At 45.2% G+C, this 16329-nt stretch overlaps 1 protein-coding gene across 3 annotated transcripts in view; it reads right to left on the minus strand.

Moving 5' to 3' along the window:
* ANO2 (anoctamin 2) overlaps positions 1–16329 on the minus strand; it is a 334282-nt gene that overhangs the window by 165032 nt on the left and 152921 nt on the right. For all 3 annotated transcript variants that reach the window (XM_033404279.2, XM_033404277.1, XM_033404276.1), the window contains 2 exons: positions 9781–9915; positions 3150–3310 (listed from right to left, as the gene is read on the minus strand). In XM_033404279.2, the coding sequence (XP_033260170.1) occupies positions 3150–3310; positions 9781–9915 (296 nt within the window). The remainder of the gene's footprint in view (positions 1–3149; positions 3311–9780; positions 9916–16329) is intronic.

The following is a 16329-nucleotide window of genomic DNA, read 5'->3' on the forward strand; positions in this document are numbered from 1 at the left end:
GTAGGTTTATTCCTAGATATTTTATTCTTTTTGTTGCAATGGTAAATGGGAGTGTTTTCTTAATTTCACTTTCAGATTTTTCATCATTAGTGTATAGGAATGCCAGAGATTTCTGTGCATTCATTTTGTATCCTTCTACTTTACCAAATTCATTGATTAGCTCTAGTAGTTTTCTGGTAGCATCTTTAGGATTCTCTGTGTATAGTATCATGTCATCTGCAAACAGTGACAGCTTTACTTCTTCTTTTCCGATTTGGATTCCTTTTATTTCTTTTTCTTCTCTGATTGCTGTGGCTAAAACTTCCAAAACTATGTTGAATAATAGTGGTGAGAGTGGGCAACCTTGTCTTGTTCCTGATCTAAGTGGAAATGGTTTCAGTTTTTCACCATTGAAGGTGATGTTGGCTGTTGGTTTGTCATACATGGCCTTTATTATGTTGAGGAAAGTTCCCTCTATGCCTACTTTCCGCAGGGTTTTTATCATAAATGGGTGTTGAATTTTGCCAAAAGCTTTTTCTGCATCTATTGTGATGATCATATGGTTTTTTCCTTCAATTTGTTAATATGGTGTATCACACTGACTGATTTGCGTATATTGAAGAATCCTTGCATTCCTGGGATAAACCCCACTTGATCGCCGTATATGATCATTTTTAATGTGCTGTTGGATTCTGTTTGCTAGTATTTTGTTGAGGATTTTTGCATCTATGTTCATCAGTTATATTGGCTTGTAGTTTTCTTTTTTTGTGACATCCTTGTCTGGTTTTGGTATCAGGGTGATGGTGGCCTCGTAGAATGCGTTTGGGAGTGTTCCTCCCTCTGCTATATTTTGGAAGAGTTTGAGAAGGATGGGTGTTAGCTCTTCTCTAAATGTTTGATAGAATTCGCCTGTGAAGCCATCTGGTCCTGGGCTTTTGTTTGTTGGAAGATTTTTAATCACAGTTTCAATTTCAGTGCTTGTGATTGGTCTGTTCATATTAAAAATAATAGTAAACATTTAACAAGAAACATTTACTATTATTTTTAATTGTAATTTGTAGGCAGCCATGCCTAGGGGATCTTGGCTGCTGTAACCAGATACACAATCGCATAAAACACACAGCAAAGCTGTTAAAATAACAAAACCAACCCCTAAGCCACAAAGCGCTGACACAATCCCACCGCATTTGCTTTCCCTCCGCTGCTGCTATGTGAGAGAAAGAGAGGGGAGCTGGGGGTGGTGAAACGGTCGTGAACCTCAGAAGGCGTGGGAGGTATCTATTCATCCATCGCGAGAGCAGGGAAGGTACAGCTGAAAACCAAGTTTCCCCACAACAAGGAAGCACACATCCCAGGAGAGGTCTTGAGGGATTGTGGACCAGGGTCAGTAAGCTTCAGCTGCTCAGTCACAGTAATATTTGCCAGACAGATTCATGGGAATGAGGGGTGCAGCATATCAAAGCATGGGTGCGTATTTTGCGCTCCGATCGGTTCAAATGGATTTGGGGTGATTACAAGACACCGCCTTTCGAGAAGCCGGCACAGAGTCGCCTGGCACCGCATGGGTCACAAGCTGCAAATTCAGGTTGTTCTCCTGACCCTTCCTGTGAACAGTTCCAGAGCTACACGGCCACAAGTGCCCTTTCCTCCGACCCCCTGCCCCTATTCTGTGGGCTGACACTGCCCACATTCCTGGACAGTGGTCATTCTCCCTGGGAGAACAGAGTCTCTGCTAAACACCTTCCTCGGTGGCCTGGTCACGTGGGAATCTTTCCCGCTCGGTTCTGTCTCCACCCACGTAGAGGTGCCCGCAGGAGACAGAGGCCACTGGGACCAGTTCTGGCAGCGGTGCTAGAAAAGACCGCGCCTCTCTCCTGGTCACACTCCTGGGATGTGTGACTCACGGCCCCATCCTGGTGTGATCTCCAGGCCCCCTGGAATCACGGATAAACCTAGCAGCTTCTGCAGCAGGACAGTGGCCCTGCCGGTCTGTAATCCAATGGGAAAGATGAGGGCCTGCACTGGATGGATGAGTGAAAGGCAGGCTGCTACTCCCAACAGGCTGAAACATATCCCCTTGGTCCCTTCCTTAATACCCGTGGGTGTGTCTTCTTAGAAATGTTCAGTGACCACGGGGTGGTTATCCCAGTTTGTAAGAATAGAAGTGTGTGTGTGTGTGTACACGTGTGCATGCGTGTGCTTCTAGTCAGATAGCTGTGGCCCAGAGAAAGTTTATTACCCCAAGACTCTGGGGGGAAGGGAGGAGGAGGAAAATGAAGGCACTATTTGTTCCTTCCTTCAGAGATCCCTTGGGTGAGAATATTGAAAACATCCCTCTGGCATTAGGTAAAATCTCTGCAGTCTACACTCGCCTTGTCCCGGGAACTGCACTGAGCGTGGAGGCAAGAGACCAGGTCTGGGCCCACCTTTACCCCCAGCTAACTCCGTGACTGTGGCAGTCACCCCACCATTCTGAGTGTGACATCAAATGACATCTAGGACTTGCCATGTCTTAGGAGATGTACCTGGAGGTGCCTATGAGTGTGTGAGGGGTTTTCAAAGCATGCATGGATGGGTTCAATCTCCAAATAAATCCTACATGAGATTAATACCAGATTCACATTACTCTATCTCTTTAAAAAATATATTTATAAAGCCACGGAGGATAGTCTTAGTTCTATTCACATGTATGAGTAAAGTAGAGAAATCTATTTCTATCTCTTTAAAAAATACATTTATAAAGCCACAGAGGATATTCTTAGTTCTATTCACATGTATGAGTAAAGTAGAGAAATCTATTGTCCCTAAAATGCCTTTTAAGGTATAAAGACCAGGGCTTCCCTGGTGGCGCAGTGGTTGAGAGTCCACCTGCCGATGCAGGGGTACACGTGTTCGTGCCCCGGTCCGGGAGGATCCCACATGCCGCGGAGCGGCTGGGCCCGTGAGCCATGGCCGCTGAGCCTGCGCGTCCGGAGCCTGTGCTCCGCAACGGGAGAGGCCACAACAGTGAGGGGCCCACATACCACCAAAAAAAAACACAAAAAAAAACCAAAAAAAAAAACCCCCAAATACTAAGGAAGTAAACCGAAGGATATGGGCTTTAGAGCTTGGTCACTGTACCCATTTAAAGGTACCCCCCCATAGAAGCAAGCCTCATGGTGACAGCTTACCCCACAGAGCCATGAAGATGGAGAAGAAGACAGTGGCAGGGTTGTCAAACAGGTGGCTGGCCCGCGCCGTTCCACAGGCCGAGCTGAGGTTCCAGTAGTCACAGGACTTGTCACACAGGGGACACATGGTGAAGGCATTCTGTTGGTCACACATCTCTTTGCTGCAGAAGACAGAGGCTACTGGGTCAGGGGGGCTCCAGCAGGACCCTTCCCAAGCCCATCACCCCCAAAACAGCTCCCACTTCCGAATCCCTGGTTGAGCTTATCAACTCCAACAGCGAGGTATGTTAGAGAGTTGGAATTGGGTTCTTCCCTTCGGAAGTGTTATTCTTATATCTTGTCTTAAAAAACGAATGGGCTACCTTTGGAGATATGGAGCCCCCTGTTACTAAAAGTGGCCCAACAGAAAGTTAATGACCATCTATCAGAGATGTTGTTCATTGGACAATGCCACATAAAGTCCATTCAAAATGTGCTGAGTCTACGGGGCTGGTGGGGCGCAGCAACAATTGTGAATAAATCACCCATCGGAGGTTAGATTCCATTGCTCTCATTCAAGCATGGGCTGTCTCATCAGTGAGTAAGGCTGGTCACACAGAGGAACAAACACGAGTGTGCAGCTGAACCAACACAATTCCTTCCTCTGGAAGGAGAAGCCATGTGAAAAGGCACGGAGTCAGGTGGCTAGAAGCCCATTTCTAAGTGCATCAGCCACGTGACCGTTTGTAGAAAGGGAGTTAGTAACCTCAACTTAATAAGAATTATCACAGACCTAGAGAACAAATGTATGGATACCAAGAGGGAAAGGGGGGGGTGGGATGAGTTGGGAGATTAGGATTGACATATATACACTATTGACATTATGTATAAAACAGATAACTAATGAGAACCTGCTGTATAGCACAGGGAACTCTACTCAATGCTCTGTGATGACCTAAATGGAAAGGAAATCCAAGGAAGAGGGGATATATGTGTAAGTATAGCTGATTCACTTTGCTGTATAGCAGGAACTAACACAACATTGTAAAGCAACTATACTCCAATAAAAATTCTAAAAAATAAAAAAGAAATTTTTTTAAGAAAAAAAAAAGAATTATCGTAACCATGAAATGGGATGAGGGAGGCCAGAAGAATAAAGTAAATTCTTCCGAAGTCTAGATTCCAAGATACTTGGAGAACAAACTAGTCAAATAACCATCACCTATATTCTCACCTATTTTCAGTGTATTTCTGTTACAGGACTCATGAATGTATTTGAAATTCCATTCATTCGTTAGGTGATTAGCTGGACCCAATTAATTTAGGCTCATCAGGGTGCTTGCAAATAAGAACCGAAGTATTCTCGGCCCTAACTGGCTTCCCCAGTAACCCTCCACACTACATGCTGGTAGGAAAATGAATGAACTCATCACTCTGGTGTGTCATATTCCCCCTGGGGGATGGGTACATGGCTAAGCTCATGATTTGGGGGAAAAGGGTGGAGAACTGGCAATTTCATGAAAATGAAGCACTGGCTGTTCTCACAGAGCAGCTGGAGCCACGGTGATGGGGCCGCAGGGGACCCCAGGCTGAAACCACAGCTGGGTTTCCTCCGGAAACAGGCAGCAGAGGGCGCTACCGAGCACGGTACAGTCGGAGGCCGCTGCCGGCGGAGGGAGCTGGTACCTGGGTGCTGAAGCCCGGGATTAGATGAAACCCAGAAGCCGGCAGGACGCCTGCGTCTAGCTCCCCATCGCTAAGCCGTCGAAAGGTTTCACCGAGGGCTGTCACTGTCTGTCAAGTCCCAGCTTTCAGGCTCGTTTTTAATGAGTCACGGCAGGGAAGGCCTTCTGTGTGAGAGAATGGAAACTACGTCTCCGAGGATAAATCCCAGTTCCTCCACTGACTCTCCATTGGCAAGTGTCAAGAGCGGCGACTCGCTCACACAGACAATATTAAATAGTAATTTCTTAATAATTAGTTCAGCCGTGCTAGCTTCACCTGGGCATGCGCTTGTTGGTAACCGGAGAGCAAGGTTCATTTTAAGTCTTCTGGGTCAGACACATATTGGCTGCCTGGTGGAGGAGTTGCTACTTTTGGAGAGGAGAGTACCTCTTAGAAAACAGACTCACGTGGAAAACAGTGGGTCTGCACAAAGCCTAGTAAAGAGCTTTGCTTCTAAGCCATTTCTGAGAAGACATGAGTCCTCCTCATATCTTTGCTGCGGAGGGTTTTTTTTTTTACACATAGAAGGGGGTGGAATCCTAGAACACCTAATCTCAATCAAAACTAGTTAATGCTGGGTTTCCCTGGTGGCGCAGTGGTGGAGAGTCCTCCTGCCGATGCAGGGGACACGGGTTCGTGCCCCGGTCCGGGAAGATCCCACATGCCGCGGAGCGGCTGGGCCCGTGAGCCGTGGCCGCTGAGCCTGCGCGTCCGGAGCCTGTGCTCTGCAACGCGAGAGGCCACAACAGTGAGAGGCCCGTGTACAGCAAAAAAAAAGAAAAAAAAAACTAGTCAATGCTAAAAGGTCAGAAGTAAAAAAGTATTAGCCACCAACCTGGCACACTTTGAAACTTAAGGACTGTGTATATTACTGGTTTTAAAATTAGAACACAGTCAACTGCCAATCATTTGTACAAAATGGCAGCCATGGTACATCATCACATCTTTTAAGTTTGAAGTCAGAATGCTCTACGTGTATTGGGTTGGGGTTTTTTGTTTCATCTTTTGGGTTTTTTGATGCAAGCAATTTGAACAGAATTCTGGAGAAATTCTGCCTTAGGATGACATTAAAAGGACTCTGTAGTCTCTGAAAGAGGCTGCCTCTAGACAAGCTGAAAGATGGGGGAACCTCCCCTAGAACTGAAGTCAGGTCTGGGTCATTCACTAGCTGCATTCACCACAGATTCCCAGTTCGAAGTAACAGTGGCTATAAATGCAATGGTGTATTTCTTCAATCTATCATTTTCTCTATGAAGCAGAAGAAGGTTGATGGATGGGCTGACCATCAGGTGAACCAAGACCCCAGAGTGGGTGGTGTCCTCAATGAGTGACCCACTGCTCACAGGTCAGGCGACACAGAGCTGTACTAGCCACAAAGGGAGGCAATTATTCAGGAAATTCAGACAGAACGTCTGCTATTAAGGTCTCAGGTCTAAACTGACCAATTTTTGAAAATATGGTTTAGATTAATTAGCTTTAAAAAAATGCTCCAGTCTTTCCTAGGCGTGTAAGCAAATGGAGAACAAATGCAACCAACCCCTTGCTGAGTCAAGGAAGCTTCTATAGATATATCGTGCACATATGGAATTATTATTTACAAGTGACGCTTGTGTCTCACATAGCAAAGTTCTTGGCGATAAAAGGTACCATTTAAAGTTCCACGTGATGTAAATTTTCTGGTTTTGATACTGTACTGTAGTTATATAAGACGTAATCACTGGCGGTAACTGGATGAAGGGTGCCCTGGGCCCTCTGCACTATCTTTACCACTTCCTGTGAATCTATACTGTTTTCAAAATAAAGCTTTTTTTAAAGTGATACACAGATACTAAATTCCAGGCTTAATGCCAAAATTAGAAACCTTTACAATAATCCCAGGAAGAGTGCAAGTTTTTAATCACGCTTAGGAGTGGCTGATAGACACAGACCCTAGAAGAGTACGAATTCATTTGGATTCAGTATTGGGACTTAGAGGCTATTCCTCTGTTAATGAGGATTGGTAGTTTGTGAGTTTTTGCCAGGCGTAGAGCTTGGACTTTTGATAGACATACAATTATGATTAAGAAGCCGTTCTCAAAAACATCTTCATAGTGTGCTTAACTTTTTCTATTTCCACCTTCTTGATTTGCCCCACCCTACTCTGAAAAACTGGCAACCAAACTTTCAAATTTTATAACAGCCAATTTCAAACTTTTTTGTTATAGAAAGTTAAAAAAACAGTTTAAAAAAAATTTACCACAGATTCCAGTATGCGAGTATATACGTACCCGCTCCTCACAAAAACACTTATATCACTAAAATAACTGTCATGAAACAATTCTGATACTTCCACTTCTCGTGATGACTACTAATATTATGTTTCATTCTACTCTGTCCTACCTTATTCTAGTTCATTTAAAAGGTAACGATTACATTGATTCTATAATCCATTAATGGGCTGCTATCCACAGTTCGTAAAACATTGCACACTCCAGGATGTCTGCAATGATAATGATCACGTTTTACACGCGTCTAAACCTGCACGCACATGAGTGTCCATGCATGTGCATAAATAAATGACTTTGCAGCTTGTGGAGACCATGGTCATTTCCAGCCGCAGTGGTCACCATCACATGCATTCCCGTGTGGAGAGCCAGGGTACAAGTTCTAAGTCCTGACGTAAACCAGCACACAGATGCCCTACCCGCTGCACTGAGTTGGTTCGAGGTGCGTGGTATGGAGTCCTCAGCTTGGATCAACCTGAGGCCCAGCTCCCCAGGGATCACAACCGGGCAACTTAGCCGGGTTTTCTTCTGAGACTGAACCAGCTGGGGCCAGTTGGAGCAACTGGGCTGCAGAGGAGGGTAAGAGCCCTCAGGAAGACTGCACCGCTTACTGGAAAAAGCAAAGACCTTGGAGCAGGTGGAACTCAAATCCCAACCCTGACAATTATTAATTGCTGCAGTTGGACAAGCGACCTCAGGTAGCATCCATGTCTCCATCTCTCTGAGGTGAGAATACCTACTGACAACACTGATCTCTACAGGATCAAAGAAACAAAACACAGAAACCACCTAGCACCATGCCTGGTACAACTAAGACCAGGAACTTGGTAAGTACTCGTTCTTCCCTCGTGCTGCGCGAGGCAGAGCCCGGAAGTCATAGGTCCTGTGACAAAGGTCCCAGAACGCCAGTCCCGAACCCTGAACGGATGACACCACAGTTTTTATACACAAACACATCCAAACCCTTGTCTCTCATACCAAGGTATTGAGCTTTATTCTAACTACTGACACGGCCATCTCCAGTGTCCCTAACCTGCGAGAGCTTTTCTATAGAGTGACATAATGGAAGATCACCTGGTTCCTGCCACTGGTGGATACGCTTTCCTCAAAGAGCACAGCTCTTGCCCATTTCTTCAGGGTGGCCCCGACTTCCCCCATCCCTAACCCCAACTGTCGTGGACACCCACAGGCTGCCCAGTGTCCCCATTCCCCAGGCTACTGAGGGAGCATCCCTGCTGGCACAGTGTCGCCCTGCCCCCAAGCCACGACTGGCTGACCCAGAGCCTCTACCTAAGCCAAAAGGAGTCAACAGGACTTCTTCACTTGGGACCAATCGAGTATAAAGCTCTCAGGTATGACACCCATGAGCTACAAGCAGCCATGTTTACATCCAATGGAGAAACTCTGCAGTGAAACAAATAAATACTAGAAATAATCAGAGACGGGCAGTAAACAGAAGGAGTTCCTATTTCCATAGTCCCTTGGGCTAGCCACGTGCCTGCCACTGGGTCCCCTGAGGGCCCCCCGAAACCCTGAGGATAAATTCCCTTTATCTGCGTACGTTAGTTCACATGCATTTCTATCACTTGCAACTGAAAGAGTATTAAAATACACAAACGAGGGAATTCCCTGGCAGTCCAGTGGTTAAGACTCCCCGCTTCCACTGCAGACGGCCCGGGTTCAGTCCCTGGTCGAGGAACTAAGATCCCGCATGGCTATAGGCATGGCCAAAAAAAAAAAAGTAAAATGCATAAAGAATGCTTCCGTTTGCAAAGCCAGTTCTGGAGATGGCAAGAGATTTAAATTCTAAATATTGGCTAAGTGTCTCAAACTCTATTTCCACATATATTGATTCATTCAACAATAATTTATGAATACTCTGCTGTGTGCCAGACGCTGTCAACTTTAGTCCTCACAACAACACCATGAAGTAGGCGTCATTATGACCATTTCACAGCCAAGGAAACCAAGAGTCAGGGAGTGAGGTACCCAGTCACGTAGTTACTATGTAACACATTCAGTCCTAAAGGATGCTCTTTTTAAGTCCCTGTTTTCTTGTAGGATTTCTCTTCTCCATCAGGATCAACCTTTGTTCCATGTCTTGGATCGCCAAGAGCCCCGCTACGGGGCCTGTCACCTCCTGCGGTCTCTGACATCCCGAGCCAGAGCTGAGGCTTCCTCGGCTCCAGAGCTGCCTGCTTCTGACACAGCCTCACAGCTTTTTACCCCAGCCGCGTCTGACCACATAGATGCCATCTCTATCCAATACCACTCAACACTTCCTGCCTTGGGTCATCTGGGAAACCAAAGGGGAAAAGTCATGAAATTGAGGGGAAAAAAAGCTTTTCTCAGGCATGATTTCTTTTTCATCAGTTTTCAGACCCTGCCCAATCAGACCCTGGTCCTGGAGAAGAGCTTGACCAGGAAAGGAAGTGGCCACACCCAGCGTGGCTCTGAGCTGTTCCCAGAATCTGTTGCTCCCAGACCTCTCAAGAGGGAAGTGACAAGTGACCTGCTGCGTGGTAAGGAAAGCGGGAAGGAGAAGGACAAAGGGTGAGGCTTTGGAAGGAGGCGTCTGAAATGTACAATGTACTTGCAACTGGGGTGAAACTCCAAACGACTGACACGTGAGAACTGAGCCTTTTCCGTTAAAACCAACTCACCTGGGAATATCTTCTTCGATCGTTGCACATCCATAAAGAAACACGATGACCCCGATGAGGGATGATGGGATGAGGAAGGATGTATATAATCCCAGCCAGGCAAAGTACAGTCCAATTTTTTCTCCAAAATACTTTCTGGAAAAGGAAGAAAACAAAACATACTGAGAAGACCATAGAGTTTCCTTCTTTCTGTTTGCTCTAAACCTGAGAATGGGTTGAAAAAAATGGAAAGAGACAAAAGTTACATGGGGAACAGGGGACCTTAGCACAAGGAATCAACAACTGGTCTTTTCTGAAATGAATCACATTCCATTAGAATCACATATACACACCTGTCCTGGCTGTTCGTGTAAAGTAGCTGCAGGAAGGAATCCAGCACTAACAGCAAACTGAAGAAAATGCCACACGTTTTGGCATCTTTACCAGACAAACATGAATAACATATCGGCATTTCATGAGTGCCATAGTACTCAACCCACAGAAAAACACACCTTTTTGAAACTAGCTTATTTAAACAAAACACACAAATTTGGGGGCATGTATACTGATATATACGGACGAACAAAGATGCACTCATAGAAAAATGACTAGAAGAAATTCGATAAAATATGAGTCATGGTTTCTTTAGCTGATGGGATTATGGGTGGGTTTTATTTCTTTATTTTTTTTTATCTTTCTGCATTTTTTAACTCTATTTTGTTCATGAATTACTTTTAAAATAAAAAATGTTTTCTTTTAAAAAGAAAAGGTACGAACCCATATCTTTTTGTTCCCCACTTCATAAAGTTAGTAAATGACCGCATAAAGCCTCTGAAAGGGGGTTTTCCTTTTCCCTTAGATGGATATTGATTATGGATGTCTGACGAGAAAAATACAACCCACAGAGGAGATGTATATTCTATTTCTCACGAGCCTCCGATATAAACCACAGGAGGGAAATGGGAACCCAGCCCACCCGTTGATGGAAGGACTAGAGAATAAGAGGAACAAATAAAATCTATGTATCCACCACCAGAATGCTGCTTCCACTTAGGATAAAGACACTGCCAGGAAATGTAGCTTCCACCCTAACAACAAAAATCTGTTAAATCAAAACTTTTCGTGAGGGCTTCCCTGGTGGCGCAGTGGTTGAGAGTCCGCCTGCCGATGCAGGGGACACGGGTTTGTGCCCCAGTCCGGGAAGATCCCACATGCCGCAGAGCGGCTGGGCCCGTGAGCCATGGCTGCTGAGCCTGCGCGTCCGGAGCCTGTGCTCTGCAGCGGGAGAGGCCACAGCAGTGAGAGGTCCGCGTACCGCAAAAAAAAAAAAAAAAGCAAATACGTTAATGATTACATTAAATATAAATGTACAAGAAACCCACTTAAAATATAAAGGCATATATAGAAAAAAAGTAAAGGACTGGAAAAAGATATACCATGCCAACACTAATCTAAAGAAAGCTGATACAAACAAAATAATCTTCAGAACAAAGAACATTACCAGATATAAAAAGGGACATCAAACAATGATAAAATGGTCACTTCATTAAGAAGGCCTAATAATCCAAAACACATACAGTAAAATACATGTGTCAAATGCATAGATCAAAATGCATTCAATAAAAACTGATAGAACTGAAAGGATAAACACACAAATCCTCCAGTATAAATTAGAGATTTCAACACTTCCCTTCAGTAGTTGACAGACCAAGTACAGAAAAGCAGTAAGGATACAGAAGACACTTCAAACCAACTTGACTGAATTGACATTTATACAACACTCCACCAAACAACAACAGAAAATACATTCTTTGCAAACACACATTCACTAAGATAGACCATATTGTGAATCATTAAGGAAATCTAATAAATTTCAAATAACTGAAATAATAAAAATGTTGTACCGTGACCACAACTGAATTAAACTAGAAATCAACGGCAGGAAGCTGTCTGGAAAAATCCCCAAATACTTGGAAATTAAACAATATCCTTCTACATAACCCATGGGTCAAAGCAGAAATCACAAAGAAATTAGAAAATATTTTTGACTGAGGAAAATAAAAACACACATATCAAAATTCGTGGAATGCCATTATACTTAGAATGCCAGTAATTGTTAGAGAGAAATTTATAGCATTGAATACTTGGTATTAAAATAAGAAAGTTTTCTTTTCAAGTTCATCTAGAATTTCTTTTATTGAAGTATAGTTGATTTACAATGTTGTGTTACTTTCAGGTGTGCGGCAAAGTAATTCAGTTATACATATATTCATTCTAAAAAAGAAAGCTTTAAATCAATCATCTAAGCTTGCACTTTAAGTAGAAAAAGAACAAATTAAATCCAAAGCAAACAGAAGGAAGGAAATAATAAAGGGGGGAACAGAAGTAAATGAAATTGAAAAGAGAAAAATCAATGAAACCAAGAGCTGGTTGTTTGAAAGGATCAATGAAATTGATAAATATTTAGTCAGACTGGTCAAGAAAATAAAGGATAAAACACAAATTACCAATCTTGGGGGGAAAAAAAGAGACACCACTACAGTCCTTATCTTCCATGTTAGTGAATGCGACAATACTAGTTGTTTTTTCAAGGGTGTTCACCTCACCTTCTCCACTAGTCCATTACCCATTACCCATCTCCAGCAGAAGAGAGGGGAAGAGAGAAGGGAGGAGACAGATGAGACTTAATAAACACAAACTGCCCGGTGCTTTCATCCTGATTGTCTTGTTTCACCTCATTTTTCATTCTCCCAACATCTTTTCCAGGTGAGAACACTGACACTCCCTGGACACACAGACTTGTCTAAGGTCACGTGGCCAGCACCTGACAGAGCAAGAATTTGATCTCTTGGCACCTGGTGCTTGTGCCAACGTAACAGCAGCAGCAACAGTAACTGATGTTTATCGGGGGCTTGGCAATTATTGGCAATTATTTGCCAAGCTCCATTCTAAGAAGATTACAAATATTCTTATTTTTTAGTCCTCACAACCCTCAGAGGTAGTATGTTATTATCCTCAAATTATAGATGAGGAAACTGAAGTACAAAAAGTTGACTAACCCAAGGTCCCACAGCCAGTAAGAAGCAAAGACAAGATTCAAATTCAGTGAGTCTACCTTGAGATTCCAGCTCTTAATGTCCACCTTATACTGACTTCTAGGAGGAATTTCGAGAAGGAAAGGAAATGGATGAGCAGGAGACATGCCCAGGGCAAATTTGCTAAGTTCTAAAAGAACTACACCTAGCTACCCATCCATCCCCCATCCCCCGCAACGTCTTCACGCTTTTTTCCAGCTCTGAAGCTTTCCCATCGCAGCATCCCATCCGAGGCATCCAGCCACTCAGAGACGTAAGATTTCCCTGACCACTCTCCTAACCTGTACTGTCTACAAATCTTCTCTACCATTGCCTCTTAGGCTTTTGCTTAAGGAGCCGATCTGATAAATTAAAGCCTACTGGGATACTTTATCACTTCTTCCAGGAAAATGTCTGCATTCCAAGCTTTATGGAGACACAACGCCTTCACCTCTTAAAGGAAGGGGTAGAATATTTTGAGGTGTTCTTCTAACTGCCCCACATAGGCAGCGGACTACTCTGTTTACCCATAAAAACACTACTGGCTGGAGAGGGGGACAGAGAGCCTGAGCACAGAGCCTCGATACCTGGGAAAGGGAGACAGGAAGGTCAGAATGCATGAAGGTAAGAACACATGAAACAGAGAAGGATGAAGAGCCAACTATGTCACTTAAGGGAAACAGGACAGCAGGGCTGAAAACTCAGATGCCCCCAGGAGCCAGGCAGGAAACATGAATGATTGAAGCAGGCCAGGCAGGAACAACCAAAGCACCTCCAGCGAAAAACGAGAGGGCTCATGTCCATCTATGGGGAGCAGTAGGTACTCATCTCCAGCAGCCCAGGGTGACATGTGGGAAAATGAGACCAGGATTACCAGATCTTACAATTTTCTGAAAAAAAAAGCTGGAAAACTGTATTTCTCCTAATTGTTAAATGTTGGCAACTAATTTAACTGAAAAACAATGTACAACCCAAACAAAAGGCACTGGAGGATTGAACAGTGCCCATGGATATTAGCTGGTACCTTCTGTGGAACAGCAGAGATCACAGGACACAGGCTCTGGAGTGGGCAGGGATGGACAAGAACCTGGCCTCTGCTGTTTCCTAACTTGGGAAAGTCTCTTAGCTTCTCTAAGCTTCATTTTTCCCATTTGAAAAATATGTCAATGTGAAAGTTAAATGAGCAAGGTACACGAGGACACAAGTCAGCAAGCAATAAACATTAACTGTTGTACAGGATATTACTCTAAAAATTGGCGTGCACTACTACATTAAAATGAGGAACCTCTATTCATCAAAAGACACTAGTGAGTGAGTGAATGGGAAAAATACTGACATACATACATCCCACAATGGACTTGGATCTGGAAAACATGAAAAACTTCCAAAGCTCAATAAGAATTAGGCAGAAAATCCAACAGAAAAATGGGCAAAAGACCTAAGGAATACTTGGTTAAAAAAAGGTACCCAAGTGACCAATAAGCATACGAAGAGGTGTTCAGCTTCCCTAAGCATCAGATCATCAGGGAAATGCAGATGAAATCGCAATGCAATACCTCTGCACACTCGTGGGAATGGCAAGAACGAAAAAGAGGGAAAATGCCAGTGTTGGGATTCCTCCACGTTTTTCCAAACGTTCACATGGTGCTGGTGGGATGTGCACAGGTGGAGCCTCTTTGGCAGGTGGCTTGGCAGCGTCTGCCAGAGCTGAGCACGGCCCTCCCCTGTGACCCTACAGCTCTGCTCCGCAGTACCTGCCCAGCACAGATGGGAATCTGTGAGCTGAAAGACACACCAAGTTCACAGCAGCACTGTTCGTGATACCCCGCAGACCGGGAGCTCCCCAGATGGCTATAAGCAACAGAATGCATGAACACGTTCTGATACGTTTGCCCAACAGAATATTATACAGCAAGGAGAATGGACAGAACACAAAAACACACAACAATATGGACAAGTCTCACACCTATCATCTGAACAAAAGAAGCCAGGCACAAAAGAATTACTGTACAGTACAATTCTATTTCTATAAAGTTCAAAAACAAAATAACTGTGTTAAATACAAATGGTCATTAGCCCGAGGAAGGCAGCGACTACAAGGGAACGGGATGAGGGTGGGGGACCTCGGGCGTTAACAATGTTCTTCCTTGATCCCAGGACCTGCAGCACGTGGTCCTTCTCCGCAGTGAGTACAGACGTGCCCGTGAGAAAGGATCCCCACGCCGCAGTCACAGGATGGCAGGCTCCCCAGGACTCTCCCTCAACCTGCCTCCCGAAGTCTGCCTTCTCATCATCGGCTGGACAGTCCAGGGCCCGAACCCAGCCCTGTATGTCGTTGGGAAGAACAGCTGGACGGTCACCCTCTGCCAGAGCTGACAGCAGGAACCGGGCTGCATCCGCGTCTGCGGGGCTCAAGCCAGCAGACACAGCCACTGGCTCCTCCGATCAACCATCTGAGGCCAGGAGACTCTGAGTTCTTAGCCGTCCCAGGGAGGCCAAGAGAAGGCCCCCTTCTGGCAAGAAAATTTTGCTAATATGGGGCAAATTCAGAAGGTACAGTGAAAAGGGGCTGGGCTCAGACTGGCAGGGCTGTGAAAATCAGGCTTAGCTCGAGTCCTAACATTAGGAGACAACACAGACGCCAGCGAACGGGGTGGGGGCTGCTCCGAAGTTCCGGAGGGAAAGAAGTACTCCTGGGCATCAGAACACCCTGAGTCTTGAACGCTCTTCTGCGAGACTGCTGTCAAGGCCTCCCTCTCCCCTGCCAAGTCCTCTCGTTTAAAAGGCTTCCAAATAAAGAACAGTCTGCGAAGCAAGAGGACCTGCGGGGCCAGGCTGATGGGGTGCAGGCCCAGGAGCCAGGGTCGGCAGGGTTGACATGGTCCATCCCAGGCCCTGCACGTAGCAGATGTGTTCAGAGGGGTAAACGGGACCAAAGACCCAAGAGGGCCAGGGGCCAGATGTGCGGGGCATCCAGTCCGGGGGCAACTAGAGAAGGGAGATGCAAGTGGCAGGTGGAAGAGCCAGGCAGATGAGAAGTCAAAGCTGAGAAAGTAAGTTAAAGCAAGAGAAACAAGGCAGGAAGAGATCAAGCTTCCAGAAACCACAGCCTCGGCAGGATCGCCTTCAGAATCCAGGAGAAACACGAAAGGCATGTTCTGACCCGAGTCTTTCTACTGCTTTGTGTGTTTCCTTCAGTGGGTGGGTGGACCTAGGTTAGCAGCCATGCCTCCCCATCCCAAAATAAAATAAAATAGCTTCGTCCCAGGGGCTCTGCCTAATGTTTTGCGTGCAGTATCTCTAATGATCCTCACAAGAATCCTGTGAAAGGATACAGGGCTTGGCAAGCAAATGGAGTCCTTGGATGAATGAAAAGGTTCCTTCCTCTGGGAATGCACGGCCCTACACAGAGGTATGAGGCTTGGGGAGCAGAGCGTGGTCGGGGTTTCAGGCTCCACAAGCCCCCTCAGCCAGGGACCCATGGACAAGGCACGAA

Source organism: Orcinus orca, chromosome 11 (assembly GCF_937001465.1).
Source record: "Orcinus orca chromosome 11, mOrcOrc1.1, whole genome shotgun sequence".
Taxonomy (NCBI): Eukaryota; Metazoa; Chordata; class Mammalia; order Artiodactyla; family Delphinidae; genus Orcinus; species Orcinus orca.